Source organism: Onychomys torridus, chromosome 14 (assembly GCF_903995425.1).
Source record: "Onychomys torridus chromosome 14, mOncTor1.1, whole genome shotgun sequence".
Taxonomy (NCBI): domain Eukaryota; kingdom Metazoa; phylum Chordata; class Mammalia; order Rodentia; family Cricetidae; genus Onychomys; species Onychomys torridus.
Window position 1 is genome coordinate 67,986,117 of NC_050456.1, and position 15,801 is coordinate 68,001,917.

The window sequence follows — 15,801 nt, forward strand, 5'->3', positions numbered from 1 at the left end:
TAAGAAAACAGATACCTCTCATGAACAATAAACACGAAAGTCCTCAACAAAATAATAGTAAATTGACTCCAGCAGCATTTAAAAGGATCATGATCACACAGGGTTTATCCCAGAATGTGAGGCTATCTTAACACCCAATAATCAATGTAATAATCCTCATCAATAAAACAAAACTACATCATTATCTCAATAGATGAAGAAAAGCACCTGACAAGGTCCAGCACTCTTTAACAATTAAACACCAGGAACAGGAGACTTTCTCAGTTTGTACAAGGCATCCATGGAAAACCGACAGCCAGCCCTGTAATTAGTGATGGATGATTAATGCTTTCCTGCTAGATAAGGCACTAGGCAAGGATGTCTATTCTTGCCTCCTAGCCAGGGTAATTAAACAAAATTATACAAAAGGCATTCATATTAGGAAGGAGGAAGTAAAACTAACTGACTCTTTCTCACTCTCTCATACACACACACACACACACACACACACACACACACCATACATATGGTAGATATGTACATATATAGATAATCACAATATAATCTAGTGAATAAAAATACTAAGACATACACTAAGGTACTATTAGAACAAATAAACTTATTCAGCAAGGTTGCAAGACACAATAGATATCTCTAGATATAGACAATTAACATTCCAAAAATAAAATAATTTAATTACCATTATACTATTATACATCAAAAAATGAAGAGAGACAATTAACATTCCAAAATAAAATAATTTAATTACTATTATACTATTATACATCAAAAAATGAAATATGCCAGGCGGTGGTGGCATACGCCTGAAATCCCAGCACTCGGGAAACAGAGGCAGGTGGAATTCTGTGAGTTTGAGGCCAGCCTGGTCTACAAAGAGAGTTCCAGGACAGCCTCCAAAGCTACAGAGAAACCCTGTCTTGAAAAAAACCAACGAAATTTAGGAATAAATTTAACAAAAGAAGGACAAACTCATACTTTAAAAAGAAGAAAACATGGGCTGGGGAGATGGCTCAGCAGTTTAGAGAACTGGCTGCTCTTCCAGAGGACCCAGGTTCAATTCCCAGTGCCTATATGGCAGCTTACAGCTGTCTGTAATTCCAGTTCTAGGGGATCTGACATCTTCACACCAATGCACATAAAATAAAGTTAAAAGAATCCTTATTGAAGAAGAAAAGAAGAAGAAGAAGAAGAAAAGAAGAAGAAGAAGAAGAAGAAGAAGAAGAAGAAGAAGAAGAAGAAGGAGGAGAAGAAGAAGAAGAAGAAGAAGAAGAAGAAGAAGAAGGAGGAGGAGGAGAAGGAGGAGAAGAAGAAGGAGAAGGAGGAGAAGGAGGAGAAGAAGGAGAAGAAGGAGAAGAAGAAGAAGAAGAAGAAGAAGAAGAAGAAGAAGAAGAAGAAGAAGAAGAAGAAGAAACATTGCCAAAAAAAAAATGAAAGAGCTACACAATGGAAAGACATCCCATGTTCATGGACCAGATTTAACGCTGCTAAGATGGCAATACTCTCAAAACTAACCTATGAATTCAATGCAATCCACATCAGAACATCACCCAAATAGCTTCTTTGAAAAAACCAACAAGCTGATGCTAAAGTCATATGTAAAAATCAAGGGACCCAGAATAACCAAGATAATCTTGGAAAAGACAAAGTTGAAGATTTGTACTTTCCAACTTCAAAACTAAGTTTGTAATTTCTAGTTTTATAGTATTAGCTAAAAGAGAAATAATGGAATAGAACCGAGAATCTAAAATGAACCTCTATATCTATGGTTAATTAATTTTTCAAAGAAGGTGCCAAGATAAATTAGGGAAAGAGCAGTCTTTTTAAAAAATGGCACAAGGACAACTGAATATCTACACACAAAAATATAATCTAGATTACTACCCCATATAATATATAACAATTAATTCAAATTCAAAAATCTTGTTCTAACAACTAAAAGCATAAAACTCTTAGAGGAAAACAAAGGTGTGTCTATGGCAGAACAAAGAAAACCAGAAGGGAGGGTTGCACTTGTTTAGCTCTGTGAAACTGTGTTACTTTGCCTGTCTAAAATACCTGATGGTCTAATAAAGAGCTGAATGGCCAATAGTGAGGCAGGAGAGAGGAACAGGCGGGGCTGGCAGGCAGAAAGGATAAACAGAAGGAGAAATCTGAGAGGGAGGAGAAGGAACCAGAGAAGGAGGAGGATGCAAGAGGCTAGCCACCCAGCTACACAGCAAGCCATGTAGTAAGAGTAAGATTTAAAGAAGTAAGAAAACGAGAAAAGCCCAGAGTCAAAAGGTAGACAGGATAATTTAAGGAAAACTGGCAAGAAACAAGCCAAGCTAATTAAATATAATTAAATATAGCCTCTGTGTATGATTTATTTGGGAGCTGGGTGGCAGGCTCTCCAAAAGAGCAAAAAACAGACAACAAGAGGGGCAAGGGGCAAACAAATTAGTTTTTATCAAAATTAAAGCCTTTCATGCTTCTCAGAATACCACCCCTCAAAAAAAAAAATGAAGACAATTCATTTTATAAAAAAAAATTTACAATCGTGTATCTGATTAAGAGATACGTATCTAAAATAAAGAATTTTCAATAATAAAAAAGAAATTAAGATCTCTGTGAGTTCCAGGCCAGCCTGGTCTATACACTGAATTCCAAGTCAGCCAGGTTTACATAGTAAGACCCTGTCTCAAAACAGAGAGGGAAAAGGAGGGGGGAGGAATAATCAACTGCAAAAAAAGGCCAAAGGTAGAAGCAAACATTTCCCTAAAGATATACAAGGTCTATTTGTATATCTTAAGTGCTTAAAAGCATATGCAACATCATTAAGGAAATACAAGTCAAAGCCATAATGAAAGACACCACTTCACCTATTCTATGATGGCTAAAAGTGTGAGACAGATAATACCAAACAGTGGCTTTTATATAAATGTGTGTGTGTGTGTGTGTGTGTGTACTGTATATAGTACATTATTGTATACCTTAGACAAAGCTATTTAACAAAAGAAATGTAGCTTCCATTTTGCCCTCCTGGACCACTTGTTTGGGGAGAAGCCAGCTTCCATGTTCTTCCAACACTTAAGCAACCTCAAGGAAGGGTCCACACAGAAAGGAACTGATACAGCCTCCCCGAGTCACTAGCCCCAGATAAGTTCAGCTGAGTAGTCCTGGCTACCATCTTAATTATTTTGGGGTTTTTAATTTAGTTTTATATTTCACATATGTATACAGTGTTTACATCCTTTACCCCATCCCTTTTATCCTTCCAACCTTTCCTGCACCTCTTCCCTTGCTCCCTCTCAAATCTGGGACCACTTTTTACTTACTATTGTTACATACATACAAATAAATTATAAATGCAACCTGCTGAGTCCATTTTAGTGTTGCTCATACGTATATAATTTTAGGGTTAACCACTGGTATTGGATTAGGGGGCTCATTCCTGGGGAAGACTGATTCTCCCTCTCTGAATAGTCATTAATTTCCTAGCTCTTCATCTGGGGATAGGACCTAGTGAGATCTCCCACTGATGAGGGTCTGAGCAGAACCATCAACTAAGCAACTGACAAATCCCTAACAAACAGAAATCATGTCCTATAAGCCACTGGAGTTTCCATTGTTACTACAAAATAGATAAGCTTCTGCAACATTCTCCTTAATGTTAGGCATTCTCTCCCAAAAATAGTAATCAAAGGAATGATCCGCCCAACAACCCTTCCTCCTCTAAGAGTTCAGTTTATCCTTATCCATATGTTTGCTGCAGTTGCTGGCATGTTAGGACATGATCCTATCACATAGTCTTAACTGAATGAGCCAACAGCAGACACCTGATCAAAACTGAGCCAATAAAGTCCATCTCTCAGAATTTAACTGAAACTGGCAAAGAGATAGTGTCCTTCAATAGCTAAAGCCATAAAATGTAGAACTTCAGCGCTGCCCAGTTTTTACTCCTGGGGGTAAAGTAGACAACAGTGTAAGAATTAAGGCTTGACACATGGACTAGAAGAGATTTAAGACACAGTAGAGCCAATGTAAGTCTCTGGTTCTAGTGACTTCTCAGACCTAGCTTCCCAGTGGAAGCTTAACCTCAGCATGTAAAACAGAACTCAGTACATAAAAAGTGACAAAATGGGCTGGAGAGATGGCTCAGAGGTTAAGAGCACTGACTGCTCTTCCAGAGGTCCTGAGTTCAATTCCCAGCAACCACATGGTGGCTCACAGCCATCTGTAATGAGATCTGGTGCCCTCTTCTGGCCTCCAGGGATATGTGCACTGTATACATAATAAATAAATAAATTTTAAAAAAAGTGACAAAATATTTATTGAATAAATAAGTACAATAATCTCCGTTTTCCACTGGTCTTCAACCAAGTTACATTCGACTATTTAAAGGCTAAAGGCTTTAATCTTTCTTTTGTTGCATTTATACATTTTTGTATCTTTCTATTTTTAGAAATGTATAAATGCAACAAAAGAAATAAATTACACCTAAGAAATAATACATCCTAATTACTGGTTTATATGGGCTCTTCCTCTACAGCTAGACAGCAGAACATTTTCTTAATCATCTTTGGTATCATCAATACCATCTAGGCCAGAAATTAGAAAATGCTCTAGAATTTATGATGATTTGCTTGATCTTGAATTCTGTATTCTTCATCTTTTATAGTTATTGTCATAAATTTATCAAGACCTAACATCTGCAAACCTTGCCCTTATTTTTCACCCAATTGAATTAAATCAACAAATATCTGAACACCTACCAAATACCACAGGCTACAAATAGACATAAAAAAAAAAATGGTTTCTGCCCTCAAGGACCTTACTATCTGATACAGAGAGATAGGGGTGTGTGTGTGTGTGTGTGTGTGTGTGTGTGTGTGTGTGTAAGTAAGAGAGTATGGGCTCACCACTGTGTATACCAGGCTAGCAGGCCTAAAGATTCTAGAGACTCTTCTGTCTCCAGCTCTCATGGTACTACACAAGCTCTAGGATTACAGATACACACTATGTCTACTGCTGTGAAGACATGCCATGATCACAGCAACTCTTATAAAGAAAAACATTTAATTGAGGTGGCAGCTTACAGTTTCAGAAGTTCAGTCCATTACCATCATGGCAGGGAACATGGCAGTGTGCAGGCAGACATGGCACTGGAACAGGAGCTGAGAGTTCTTACATCTTGACTTACAGTCAATAGGAAGTGGTCTGTGTCACTGGGAGTAGCCTGAACAAAGGAGACCTCAAAGCCCACCCCCACAGTGACATACTTCCTCCAACAAGGCTACACCTACTCCAAGAAAGCCACACCTCCTAATAGTGCCACTCCCTTTGTGGGGCCATTTTCTTTCAAACTACCACACAATACCATACCCAGGATTTTGTAGGTCCTAAGGATTTGAACTCAGGTCTTTACATTTTGTATGACAAGTACTCTACCCCACAGAGCCATCTCCTCAACCCCAGGTAAATAATTATCATAGTACTGTATGTTGTGATGGGCAAGATATGCACAAAGTGCTCAATAACAGAAATGATTACAAAGAGTTAGCCCTTTGCTTGAAAAAGCAAGACAGCTATGGAAAAAGATAATGGCCAGGTCATCATGTAGTGATGGCTAACCACCCAATGACTTAATTTGTTTTCTAGGTACACTAGATTAATTCACACATTTTACAGTAAGATCTGGTTATGAAGTAACTTTTTAGATTTTCACTCAACCAACATTTCCTACTGCCTACTATGTGCCAGGTAACCTGATTAACATTTTTCCAGCAGTATCTCATTCAATTCTCACATTTTACAGATGAAAGAAGTAAGCCTGAGAGAGTGCAGTGACTTTCCAAGTCTACACAGAAGCAAAGTGCCAGAACTAGTATTCATCACTATGTCTTCTAACTCTAGGCCCAAGTATGCCATACTACTCAGCCTTACACTGGAGCCATTTCCATGCCCTTAGACTGAGTTTCTGACTGCATTTTCACTCATCCTATGACCTACAATACAATCACCAACTACCAGCCTGAGATGCTTGAGAAGGAACCACATCAGATCGCATTGCTAGAGTCTAGCACCTACTATACCTCCAAGTGCTAAGAGGAATATGGGTGAGTGACTCCTTCAAGTTACATTTAAACAGTGTTTTTTGACTATTGCATGTGATCGGTTATCCAAGTGTTTAGCAATAAATTAAAATGATTGTTCCTTTCCTTTAACATTAGTAGTGAGTTCAGTACAATCTCATCCACTAGAAAAATTTCTAAATGCAAACTTAAAGCTGATGATTCACACAGTTGAGAGGGGGAAATAAAACAGTGCTTACTGTTTTCTACAGAACTAGCAATGTTTGCAAAATCCAGACACTGAGCAGTTGGTTGACTACTAAAAAGTAGGTTGCCCTTTCATCCTTGAGCAAAAGACTGCTTTTGCACCATGATAAATGGCTGAGGTGTAGACTTCTAGCAGCATTTGCTGTATAGTATGACTACACACACACACACACACACAGAGAGAGAGAGAGAGAGAGAGAGAGAGAGAGAGAGAGAGAGAGAAGAAAGGAATTATGTAAGATAGAGGGGGAAAAAAAAACAAATCCTCACTCTAGAAAGCATGTGACATACCTGGTGTAAACTAAGTATTAATACTGGATAAATGTATACTGAGAAAATGACTTAAAAACCTGTTGAAAACATCAGCAGTTGATTACATTTGGAGGCAAAAGTTCATTCAAGGAAATCTACACAGGTTATGTTAGGAACTCAAACATACTACAGAATAACTGGCTCAAGATATGTTATAGAGTCAGAACAATCAAAAATGACAATGCTTAAAACTGTTGAATTAAGAAAGCATGAATTTGACATCTTCTGCTAAGTCATAAAACTTGCACCCAAAGGAATGCTAATGAGCAACCTCATTGGAAAAAACAAAACCTAATTAACTCTGAGGCACAGCTAACTTCACAATGTGTCCCAAATAAATGCAAGATGGACCCAGATTACACCTGAAACCTACCATGTACCCTCTGTGTCTACTTAATAGGAGTCCTTCGGGCTGCAGTGAGGGTTTAGCTGTTAAAGGCTAGGCTCACAACCAAAACTGAGTCCTTCAGTATGTCAAAGACTTCGTGTCAAAAATCTTAAACCCCTGACTCTAATAACAAGTCATTAAAATGCATTCTCCGTTCAGAAAAAATAAAGTGTAAGGGGAGACCCTAACTGTACCATTGGAACAGGTAAAGATTTTCCCATGAAAAAGTCATTTAATAAGCAAAAAGCTCAGCACACACAGCTTTTCTGATCTCCAGCATCGGGGACGTAAGCGCTGAAGCCGCCTAGTGAAGTCTTTCACCTAGAACTTTACATTTATACAGGCTGCTTCCCAAAAGACGCTGGCAAGAAATTCAAGGCGAGTAGAGTACTTCATGATAACTCTAGGAGAAAGGACTACACGAAGCCTCTTTACCTTACTAGAGACTAACCGGGGACCAGCTATCCCTCGTGTCTCGGTCGCAGGATCGCTATCCCTTAAGGATGGTACACGCTGGTGTACGTACACACACACACACACACACACACACACACACACACACTCCTCACCCCCGCACTGGGACCACCCGAGGCAGAGGTGCAGGTTAAAGTGAGTTCACGCTCCACAACAACGCGCGGCTCAGCTCACGCGGAGGCAAAGAGCATCTTTCGCTCGTGACCGAGTGTAGTGACAGATGTGTCACCTGGGCAGCAAAGGGGGGGCGCGAAGGCATCTTCCCAGGCCACTACCCGACACTGGGGGCCCGGGGCCAGCAAACTTTCGGCCCTCTACCCAGAGCCTCCCGGGACCCCCCGACTCGCCTCTGCCCACCAAAGCCCCGCCCTTGGCCGGCCTCGCCAGCCCGCGCCCCCCCTGGCCTGCGCGCGCGCCCCAGCGGGCTCTCAGGCGCGCCTCCGCGGCTGGCCCGGCCGGCAGAGGGCGGGGTCGCTCACCGGTCCGCAGCTCGTGCTTGACAGTGAGGAGCTGCTCGCCGCCGTCCCCGCCGTCCCCGCTGGTGCCCGCGCCGCTGCCGCTGCCGCTGCCGCCGCCGCCCTCCCCCTCCATCTTCACCCTCTTTCCGATCGCGCGGGTCGCTCCGAGGGGAACCTGAAGGGACAGCAGACGCTCCGTCTCGTCACAGCCCCAGGAGCCGAGCTGCGGCAGCGCCACCGCTCCGTCGCCGCCGAGGTGAGTCTCTTTCCCGCTCTGGCCGCGCAGCTCCTCCGCCTCCTCCCCTCGGCGGGCACCGCTAGTACGCCGCAACCCCGCGCCCTGCGCCTCCACCTCCTCCGCCAGGCCGCTCCGCCCACAGCCCGCCGAGGAGACAGCCCCGAGCCGCCGGCGCTATTGGGCGCGGTGCGCGCGCGTCTGCCAGCGCCCGTCCCCATTGGGCGGCCGGCCGTGACGTTCCACGAGTCGCCCCGCCCCGCCGCTCGAATTGTTGTTGCTTGGCGGGGAGGCAGGAGAGGGAGGAGCGCGGACGCTCCGATTGGCAAGACCCAAGATTCGGCCCCACCCACTGGCTTTGGTGCGCACGCGCAAGGGAGGCCTTCCCTCTCCTGACCTCCCCAGAATGGTCACACCCCTTATTCCCCAGCTTCGATCTGTTAGTAAACAGAGTCGAGTAGTCAGGAGGCGCTTCGGACCTGTGATTGGCTACTGCGGAAAGAGGCGGGGAAAGATGATTGGACGGTTGGGTCCGCCAATCACCGTGGACAAAGGAGGGTCCTGGAGAGAAGCACTTGTCACCCACGTGTTTGCGTGCGCGCGTCTAAGGGTCCTAGGCAACGATCTGCAAACGTGTGACCGCCTGGAAGATGCCATGTCCTTGTATGATGTTATTCGCTGTAGTTAGCCCTAAATAAGTTAAGTGGATTTTGTGTTTAAAAAAGGTAGGAGCCGGGGAGACGGTTCTGTGGCTTGCGGACAGCCAGAGTACAATTCCCTTATAGTGAAAGGAGAGAATGAACAAGTTGCCCTCTGACCTCGACACAGATCTATGACACGCATCACCCACACACTCACACACACAAAATTAAGTTTTAAATTTTTAAATAAATACAGGTAGTTCCTACATACAAAAGTCACGATGGGATTTTTTTTTTTCTTCATTTTTGTGGCTCAGTTCAACCTTGACCTCCCGGTCCTTCTGCCACCACCTCTCAAGTGCTGAAATTAGCGGCATATGCCACTAATATAGTGCTGGGATTGAACCTGGGCTCTATGAATGCTAGGCAAGCATTCTTCCAATTAAACTACTTCCTCATCCCAATTTTTTTCATGTTTACCACTCTTCTCAGGCACCAAAGGGTGTGGAGAATCACAAAATAGGATACAATTCCTGCTCTTGAACAGCTTTCAATGGAACTTGGGAAATGGACAACTTGTATATATACACAGAAAACTATAAATAATTTAGACAAAACTGTGGAGCAGCATAAAGCATTAGAGAATCGCACATATGGCAACAATTGTTCTCAAGGTTTTTAGGGCAAGGAGGAAATCTGGATAGCCAATTTAAAGGACCAGTAAGACAAAAATACCACTGCCACCATTTCACACAGGTAGCTGTGAGGCTAGGTCTAGAGGAGAGCAAGTACTGGTAGGTGACGTGACCGACAGTCTAGGTGAAAGTGTAGGAGAAACAGCTGAATAGGCAAGGTGAGTGTATCTGTATTTTTCTTCTCACTAAAAAAACAAAACAAAAAACAACAACAACAACAAAAAACCCTGACAAAAGCAACCTAAAGAAAGATGGTGAATGGTGCCTGTTTTGAGGCTAGAATGTGTCGTGGAGGGGTAGGCATAGTGGTAGGAACAGAGGTCACATTGGGTCTGTAGTCAGAAGTAGAGATGAACCATGGCACTCAGCTTTCTCCTTTTTATTGAGTCCAGGATCCTAGCACATGGATGGTGCTGCCCACAGCTAGGGTGGATCTTCCCTGTTAAGCCTCCCTGGAGACACCCTTAAAAGAGACACCCCCAGGTTTGTCGCCTAGGTGATTCTAAATCTAGCTAAATTGAGAATGAAGAAGCATCATGTCGGTAAGACAATGGGGAATCTGAAATGCTGTACAGAACTGCAGGTTTTATCAAGTACACAAGAAATCCCATATACTACTTAGAACAGCAGAGCCATCCTCGTGTAACTCACCCTTTCAGAGGACTGAAGGGAAGTGAGAACTCACAGGGAAAGAGTCTACTCCAAGTTTAGCACTGATGGCTTAATTTCTAGTAGCAGAAATAAATGGCAATGAGAAAAGGGGAGACTTGAACATAAATAAGATAAAAAGTGATCTTCTAAATTAAGCATGGATTAAATGAGGGACCGGCAAACTGTCTTCCTGTTAGAGGCCAGATAGCAAATTCAAAGCTTTGTGAGCCATATGCTCTCATTTATAACTACTCAACTCTACTGGAAAGCAGTCAAAAACAATAATGAGTGGCTGTGTTCCCATAAGATGTTTTAATGGATATTGGAATTTGAATTTCACACGTCATAATACAGTATTGTCTTAATATCTTTCCAATTGTTTAAAAAATACAAAGCCCATCCTTAGCTCATAGGCCTTTAAAAAGTAGACAGTGGTCTATATTTGGTCTCCATAGTTGGCAGATTCCCGCATCAGGTTACTGTCTCTAGAGCCCCATTAGATCACGGCCACCGCTCTCTGGATTAAGCTGCTTGGAATGCCTGTTCCACCACACTGTGACTACCTACTTAACTGAGCTATTTGAAGCCAAGCAATGGCTGTATGCGATTGTTCATTTGTTCATTCAACAACTTTCACACCATTATGTACCAATTACCATGGTAGGTGTCAAGGACACAGTGTACACAAAACAGATGTCATCCTTGCTCTTTATGGAACTTACAGTTAATGAATGGAAATAAATTCTGGGTAATTACATAAAGAAATTGCAGGCTGCCTATTATAATCACACCATAAGGGAAAATCAAGGTGCTACACTGGGCATCAGGAGTACCTAGTTTAGGTTTGAGCTGCTGGAAGGTCTTGGTATGGAAGTATTTTTTTTATTCTGTAGCTTTCAAGATGAATAAAATTCTGACCAAGACTTAGAAGAAACTGGCCTAATGTTCACCAATCTCATTTTCTCTTCTTGAGCAGACAGGAAGAACTTTTTTTTTCCCCCGAGACAGGGTTTCTCTGTGTAACCCTGGCTGTCCTGGAACTCGCTTTGTACACCAAGCTGACCTCGAACTCTCAGATATCACCTGCCTCTGCCTCCCAAGTGCTGGGATTAAAGGCATGTACCACCACACCCAACAAGCCACATTTTTAATACGGGGGGTGCCACATTTTAGAAGACTCCTGAGCTGAGTTCTAACTGGAAAAATAACTGCCTGTCCTGCAATAATAGTCTCTTAAGTAAGCTACTGAGATGGTGGGATGATTTGCTGTGAAAGCATAACATGTCATACACTGTTTGACAGGGGCATCATCAGGAAAGTGTTAGGGCAATGTCATGAGACAGATAAAGAGCCTGTTGCACTTGAGAGACTGAGAGAAAACCAGTGGAGCCTTTTTTATAACCAAGAGCATGCTGTGAGATGTAGAGGCAAAGACCCAATTGTAGAGTGTATGGCTGGTCTTATTAATATTTAGAGATTTGTCGATGAAAGGAATTTATATGGAGAATGATATGATTGGATTAGTATTTTTAAAAGCTCGCTTTCTCTCTCTCTCTCTCTCTCTCTCTCTCTCTCTGTGTGTGTGTGTGTGTGTGTGTGTGTGTGTGTGTGTGTGTGGTCGGAGGACAATTTCAGGTTTGGTTCTCACTTTCCACCTTTTTGGAGGCAGGGTAACTTTGCTGCTGTGATGGATACCCAGCCTAGCCAGCCCATGAACTTCCAGGAATTTTCTTGTTTCTGCCTCCCATCTTACGGTAGGAACACTGGGGATACAGACGGGAACCTGGCTTTGTGTAGGCGCTGGGAATCTGAGCTCATGCCTTCATGCTTGTACAACAAGTACTGTGCCCACTGAGCCATAGCCCCAGATCTGCGTTCTCACCGATTTCTAGATAACTTTTAAGTTGCAGAAGAGTTGCAAAATTTACGAAGCTTAGAAATAAGGATGAGTTTCACTTTTCAAACACCACACTGTGCTGAATGATAGCTAGGAGAGGAGGGAAGGGGTGAGTTGGGGACTTGGGGAATTGCAAAGACATTGGAAAAGCCACTGAGAGATAAATACAGCAAGGCAACTTTGATGACTGCTGAGTAGCACAGGGGTCTCAAATGGAGTTAGGCACCCTGAATCAAGATCACTCAGTGCCTTTCTTTAACAATTTACATTTCCCTTGGTGTTAGAGATCAGCAATTGTGCAACAACCTGGCTAAACTGAATGACCCTGGGGCCTGGGTAAGAAACAATGGCAAGGGAAGGTGAGAATGAACGAGTCACCTGTGAGCTGGCACTAATGTGGGTGCACAGGTGAGCCTCCAACTCTAGCTGCACCATGGGATCCCCACTCGAAACACCTTTAAAGGGAGGAAAATATAAATACTTGGATTATTAGCCTTGGATGAGGACTGAACTTTAGGGTTTTCCTAAAGTTCCCCCCAGTAAATATAATATGCAACCAGGTTGTAAGGCACAGCTCTGTTGTACAGGCTTCACATTAGAGGATGATAAATGTGAACCAGCCTAAATTTGGAAAAACTAGCAGCTTTCCAGAGGTGCTATTGCTATTCAATAGTGTACGAAAAGACATCATAACCCCAGGTTGAAAACACTGAGTAAAATGGGTGGGCATTTAACAGACTGGGTAGCAGGAGGAGCCATAACTGGAAGTCAAATGAGGAGATTATTGAAAAGTGGAACTAATAAATGCACTGTGATCTGAATGTAACAACTAGAATTGAGGAAGCCGTCACTGCCCCGAGAGATGAAAGTGCAGGATCTGTCCATTAACAAGGCTGGAAAGCGAAATTGTTCGGGAGAAATCAGGTCTCTGAGAATAAACGAGAAGAAAGCTTGGAATGTTGGTTTTCTCTTAAAGTTGATTTTTTTCTGCTGTTTGGGAATGGAGGTCTCTACTCAACCCCTGAGCTATGAGCAGGTGTCTATGGTAACATTCCATGTCGCCTTTTGGATTCTAGCTGCATCCCTTTCATTGACATGGGGGCTGAAGCATAAGAGAGGCCCCACCTGCTGTGAGCCACTACAGTGTGATAAATCTCATTTCACATGTAATGAAATGGAGAAACTCCTCACTTTGTGATTTACAAGTGGGAAATACCAAGACTCATCACATCAGATATTGTAATTTAACTCTGAAATGTTCCCACAGGCTCATGTTTTTAATTGTTTGTTCCCCAGTGGGTGGCACTCTTTTGGGGAAGCCCTGGAACCTTTAGGAGATGAACCCAGCTGATGGGAGAAACAGTGTACGTGGGCCTTTGAAAGAATCACCCTTCCTGGTTCCTGCCCTGCTCTCTACTTCCTGGTCTGCTGTAGTCTGAACAGTCTCTAATACACACTCCCACTGCCATAAACCAAGCTTTTCTGCCATAATAGACTGAAATTGTGAACCAGAATAAATCTTAACTCTTATAAAGTCTCAGGCATTTGGGTCACAATAATGCAAGGTAAAATACAGCCCATTGCCCCTTAACTCTACCAAAACAGCCCGACATGTGCTCAGATGACAGTGGTCATCTTTCAAAAAAATCAAAACCAGCTATCTGTGGTGGTGCACACCTTTAATATCTGCACTCAAGAGACAGAGGCAGGTGGATCTCTATGAATTGGAGACTATAGCTTCATCTACAGAGACCCTGAAAAAAAAAGTTTAAAAGCTGCATTATCGAAAAAACAAAACAAAACAAAACTGCATTATCGGGTCTTGATGCTTTTTTGACCCTGTCAAAATCTTTATTGTGTGATATAGGTCTAGTGGGTGTAGGGGACCAACTACAGGCTACAGAGAGCACCTCAGTTCATTGGTATCAAATTCAGACTGAAGATTCCCATTCGCTGCTGAAGTTCCCATGCTGCCTCTGTTCGGAAGTCAGAGTGCTGGGAGGTAGGTTCACAGATGTGAAGGAACCTCAATAAAGGGACAATATCAAGGGAACATTTTCTTACTCTACCATCTGGTACCCCAGAGAGAACCTAGAGGTACTGAGTCACAGACAAAATCAGAAGACTCAAGTCTGAGAGTGGCCCCACCCCTCTGGGAGCTTGCATCCAGCTGTAAGAAGCCACCCAGGATGCACATGAGAGCTGCACTTATCAGTGGAAGGTACAGAGATGCTTTTTCTCTCTTCCCTTTCTCTCTCCCTGTTCCAAAAACAACAGAGGAACAACACAGAGCAAAAATGTAGGGCGGGGGGAACCGCCCTGTTGTTAATGAAACAAGGAAACCCTGAGAACCTCAAACCACACACCATGAAGTATGTCTGCCAGATACTGCAAAGCTAATAAAATGCTGAGCACTGACATACACTACCTCCAGCTTTAGAAAATATGGCTCCTTGGATGTTAGTGTCACAGGCCTAAGCAACAAAATCACTGGTCCTTGGTTTAGAGTGCCTTAGGCAGAGGGCACTTATATTGCTGAGGAAGAATGAAATAAGGTTTGATGATGCTTAGGACAGTCATCTAGCTATGTTAAGTAACAATTTTTGAAAGTGGCTCAATTTTGTTTATCTTTCGGTTTGATTATATCAAGAAGAACATCCTAATGTGATGCCAGTAGCCTTTAGTGTTTCTGTAATTCTCCCTTCCTAACAGAGAAAAGACTTAGCTCCCAGCAGGAAATGTATCTAGCCAGAATCTTTTTGTCTTCCTTGGATTTGTTTTAAAAGGCAGGCGGATCTCTGGAGTTCAAGGCCAGCCTGGTCTACACAGTGAGCTCGGGGACAGCCAGTGCTTCAGAGTGAGACCCAGAGGAAAAAAGAAAGGAAGGAAGGGAGGGAGGGAGAGAAGGAAGGAAGGAAGGAAGGAAGGGAGGGAGGGAGGGAGGGAGGGAGGAAGGAAGGAAGGGAGGAAGGAAGGAAGGAAGGAAGGGAGAGAAGAAAAAGTTGCTTCCTATTTAAGGAATGTGATACAAGTTTTCCATTTATGATAGTGGTGTGACTCTAGCAGAAATCAACCCAGAAAGGAATATTGATTTTAATAGGAGTGATAATAGATGTGGGACTGAAATTGAGATTCAACACCCTCCATGGCTCCTTGGGAGAACAACAGCATTTCTGTACAGTGACAGCATAACAAGGAAAATCTGTCAGGGCACACTGTAAAAACAGACATGTTTCTATCTTTCCACATGTCAGAATTTATTGATTAGCAGTAATCCACAAACTATGACAGTTTCATTGTCTGCGATTACCAAGTAGTCTTGATTTCCCTTGCTAGCACGGCCTTTAGCGATCACAGGTTCTTTTAATTTTCAGATTTCATTTTTTCTGTTTAATTGCTCATGTGTGAGTGTGAGGCATTGGATCCCCTGGAGCTGGAGTGTCAAGCAGTTGTAAGACGCCAGATGTAGTGCTGGGAACCAAACTCAGGTGCTCTGTGAGAGAAGCATGCCCTGAACTGCTGAGCCATCTCTCCCTATCATAGACACTTTTATTCCGATCTCAATTATTTTGTTTTTGAGCTGAGGATTGAACCCAGGGCCTTGCGCTTGCTAGGCAAGCACTCTACCACTGAGCTAAATCCCCAACCCCCGATCTCAGTTATTAATATTAACTCTCAGATCACACATTATATTTCACAAAGCAATGCATGTGTGTACACACACACACACATA

The 15,801-nt window shown here is 42.9% G+C and overlaps 2 protein-coding genes across 3 annotated transcripts in view; one reads left to right on the forward strand and one right to left on the reverse strand.

Annotated features, from left to right (window-relative positions):
- The window catches only part of Rps6ka5 (ribosomal protein S6 kinase A5), a 157,124-nt gene extending 148,807 nt beyond the window's left edge, over positions 1-8,317 (reverse strand). For both annotated transcript variants that reach the window (XM_036205822.1, XM_036205821.1), the window contains exon 1: positions 7,971-8,317. In XM_036205822.1, coding sequence (XP_036061715.1) covers positions 7,971-8,082 — 112 coding nt within the window. In that variant the 5' untranslated portion in view covers positions 8,083-8,317. The remainder of the gene's footprint in view (positions 1-7,970) is intronic.
- The window catches only part of Dglucy (D-glutamate cyclase), a 134,336-nt gene continuing 126,562 nt past the window's right edge, over positions 8,028-15,801 (forward strand). Inside the window, exon 1 of the mRNA XM_036205826.1 lies at positions 8,028-8,205. The gene's annotated coding sequence lies outside the window, so the exon portion shown is untranslated. The remainder of the gene's footprint in view (positions 8,206-15,801) is intronic.